The 4,041-nt window shown below is 41.1% G+C and overlaps 1 protein-coding gene across 1 annotated transcript; it reads right to left on the reverse strand.

Moving 5' to 3' along the window:
* Nucleotide 1: 1 nt before the first annotated feature.
* On the reverse strand, nucleotides 2–2,787 carry LOC127950663 (ski-like protein; the record flags this gene model as incomplete). The annotated part of the gene is made up of 2 exons (XM_052547818.1): nucleotides 2,623–2,787; nucleotides 2–947 (listed from the first exon to the last, which is right to left on the reverse strand). A coding segment is annotated over exon 2 (789 nt), but the record flags the coding sequence as incomplete, so codon positions are not given.
* Between the last annotated feature and the right edge of the window lie 1,254 nt (nucleotides 2,788–4,041).

A 4,041-nucleotide genomic window follows, 5' to 3' on the forward strand; every position in this document is an offset into this window, starting at 1 on the left:
CCTTCAGCAGGCCTTGGCCTGGCAGTTTGCTGTTGGGGTCGGCCGAGAGGATGGCGCCCGGGCGGAGCAGGGCATTGCAGAGGCGTTGGGCATCAGTTAGGGTGATCAGGCCACAGGAAGGTGCGTTGAAAGGCAGGATGCCCAGCACCTTGAGGATGTGCAGCTGCTCGGCATCGCATCGGGAACAGTAAACATAAAGTTCGTCACAGACAGCATTGATCTGCTGCAGAGAGAAATCTCGCAGCACTGAATTGAGTACCTGTGGCAGACAAAGACGCTTCTCGCCACCTACAACAAAGCAGGAGATGGACTCTCCTTCAAGCAGAGAATGGGTGAGCTCTGTGGAGCTGTCGCAGGGAACCAAGAGCGGGCCGCCTCCAAGGACTGGGGGAGACGGTAGGGGAGCCATGCCAGCAGGAGAGGCGCAGTCCTGCGCAGATTTTGCTGAGAAGGCAGCAGGACCTCCCAGTGAGCTCTGGCTGCTCAGCGTGAACTGTGCTAGAGTGTGCTTGAGGCCCGCGCTGAGATCTAAAGCCTTGGAAGCCCCCACAATGTGAAATTCTCTTTCCTCAATGTCCATTTCTGAGCTGCCATGTTCCTCGCGCTCCTTCTTGACCTTCGGGGGCTTGGGGACGCTCTCCAGACTGTGTCGTTTCAGGTGCATCTCCGCCATTACCCGCTTTTTGATTGGTGCATCCTCCAGTCGCTCCCTGTACAGCCGCTTCATGTTGCCTTTGAACGACGTCAGGTCTTTGAAAGCGGTTTTCAGACTCGTCTGAGGGCTGGCCATGTCTGTACACAGATGATTGGTCTTTCTTGGGTTGAAAATATTTCAAACAGGACACTTCTGAGTTGGTCTTTCTTTCCTCACAGTGTTAAAGGTTGCAAATCCTTTTACGTCCAGCTTCATGCATGATGGTGACAGAATTAATGATCTGATGAGCTTCCTGTGAAGGAAAGTTTAAAGTTTTCATAAAGTTTAAATTGTTAAACACAGATAGCAGTAAATGGCTTAGACAATTTTTTTTTTTTTTGAAAAACAACGAATCAGAATGTGAAGCCACACAAATGGGCATGAAAAGATTGTCTAGGCAATAAAAAGCATCTAGAACAGTTTTTGTGTTGGGGCCAGAGCTACAAAATTTTTCACCTCAATCAGGATAATCTAATTCGAGAGCAATCGATCTAAAGACAGTTTCCCGGTGGTTTAGTACGCTTTTTTTCTCCCATTGACAGCATGCCGAATCTGTCAACGTGTCAATGCACTAACAACGTCGGTTTAACACAAAGATAACCAACAGCAACCGTAACTAACAGCGAACAGCCATTTAGTCCTGTCCAACCACAGCAGGCTTGAGATAAGATGTAATAACTGTACATAACCACCACATCTATGAAAAGATCAAGCACACGAGCCATCTGTAATAGAGGAAAAGCTGACTGAATAATTTGATCGCAAAAGCCCGACATTGACGGAAACGGAATTTCCGATTATGAATATGAAGGCAAAATGAGAGATCACAGCACCAAAATCAGCGCATGCCAGTGAGGTCTCGGCTAAAACCAAAATGAATCGCGTTTAATTCGTAATTCACAACATGCGCCTCTGTTCCACGAACGCTAAACGACGCACACATGCACACTGGCCAAATTTAACACGGTCCCAAAATGCAAGTTCCTCGAAATAAAACGAGATTTTCGCCCTGGTTACGCTTTACAAAATTTGTATGACCGTTCGGATAGACTGACCCTGACTGCAAACGTCGTTTCCTCGTAAAATAACCATTTTCTGACAAATGCTGTCTATTTTTAACCCTGAGCGACAGTGTAGATCTTTTTACCCCGCAAGGGCACCGCGGCTCTGTCCCCGTCTCTATCCGTCTCTCCCCTCTCGTTCTCTGGGCACAGATGCGCTGAGCGCCCGCGGTGTGACAATCCCCATCACAGCGAAGGGAGACCCTCAACATAACTACAGAAAAATCACCCACATATATTAAATCCAAAATATGCCAAAACGACAGCGAAAGCTTGGATTTTAATCCCATTTTCTGTGACTTTATACGGCAGTGAATCATTTGCCAAATTATTTAACGTTAGACTGACTGAATGAAACCGGACCCACCAAAAATGTTAAATAGCTATCGTCACAAATGCGTTTCTGTCTTTTTATTTTTAATATTAAAAGTAATACACATAATGTTGATCAGGCTGAGAATTAAAAATCAAGAACCAGATCATAAGAGCACGACGATACATCTCTTAAATATTAACGTTAAGCAATACGTTCCTTTTAAATGGCACATCACAACACATATCCCACAGATTCACACGCTACATTTAACCAACTTACCATGGCTTAATAAGAGCACCTAAACCGGTTTTACATCTAAATCTGGCTCGCTCGTACAGACAGCTTTAGCAGTGTGGCTAGAACATTTAAACCCTTTAGCACGCGCTAACCGAGCTAACGCTTCAAATCCCGTTCCGAGCTCTTAGGACATCACATAACCATTGAAAATAATCACAAAAGATTTAAAAACACACAGGGCATCTGTTGAACCGTTTAGTAAATGCACAGAGTGTATAAGATAGCTTGTTAAAGCTTTTTTTTAAGGAACTTACCTCAGGACGATCGCTCCTGGTCCGCTGTCTCTCTCTGTCTGACCGTCAACAACACGCGCACAGACTGAAAGCCTTCAGACAGCGCGAGCGTAACGTCACGGCGGATGTCGCGCGGGCGTGTCTGTCTGTCTGTCTGTCTGTCTGTCTGTCTGTCTGTCTGTCTGTCTGTCTGTCTGCCGTCCTCCCCCAATGTCTTGTGAAGTTCAGACTTGTAAGACTTCAAGTATATAAAGCTATCATTAAATGCATGTAGAGGCATCTGTTTTCACACGGGATCAATTAATGGAAGTTTTGTTTAAACACGTTTCGATACATTTACATTCATGTTACATTTAGCCATTTAGCAGACGCTTTTATCGTAAACGGCTTACAAATAAGGACAACAGAAGCCATCAAAACCAACAAAAGAGCAATAATATGCAAGTTCTATGACAAGTCTTGGTTAGCCTAACTATATTATTATGAGCAATAAAAGCCTAATGTAACAAATGATATAGGCTACTCAAAGAGAAATCACATATGCAGACTTTTTTCATAATTTGTCTAAAGATTCAATAAACTGTTCCATTTGAAAAATTAATATTTTTATGACTATTACTTAATATTTCAAGCTTGACCTAAATGTCTTGATTATAGCTGTCCTGTCTCTTCTCTTGCTCAACTTCCAGTTTCTTTTGAAGCAGCAGATATCCTGTTCTCTGGAAACGTAATTTTTTCCTTTAAGTATTTTGTTTGCATGTATAAGGGAGGTTTTGTCTACATCGGATTCATGGTCATTCTTTTGGCCTATCAAGGGGGAATCATATGCTAAATTTGAATCACTTTGTGGTGACAGAAAGGAGTGAATAGAAATTAAAATGTCATTGCAGCCATTTCCCAGTTATGCTATGATTTAGCATGATTTATGATGAATAGCGAAGGGCTGCATGAGCAGATGTCTGTAAATGTTTCACAAATAATTAATCATCTGAATGAAATTCCATTCATCTTAAACTTCACACTTTTTTGTATATGCTTGAGCAATGACTTAAAAACATGAAAACATAAAAACGTGTCTGTTATTTTTGTTTGCCTTTGTTTTATATTTTCAGTTTTTATTTAATTTTTTTGTAATTTTGTCATGTTTTTTGTCATTTTTATTTGCAGACAGTCAGTATTTTTTATGTCTATTTAATTTTTAATTTTTATCCATGGTAATTTTATTGTTTCAACTTACATAATTTATTTCCTTAGGCAACATTTATAATTCTTTTTAGTTTAAGTTTTTCATCTAATATTTATTTCATTTGAATTCAGCTTCATTTAAATTAACAAATTTTAGACTAAAAAACAGATTCAACAGATTTTTCATCTTGTGCTGTAGAAGTAGAAGCTTAAAAAGAACATTATCAGATATGATGTCTGAACTGACCTAATTAT

This window comes from Carassius gibelio, chromosome B2 (genome assembly GCF_023724105.1).
Source record: "Carassius gibelio isolate Cgi1373 ecotype wild population from Czech Republic chromosome B2, carGib1.2-hapl.c, whole genome shotgun sequence".
Taxonomy (NCBI): Eukaryota; Metazoa; Chordata; class Actinopteri; order Cypriniformes; family Cyprinidae; genus Carassius; species Carassius gibelio.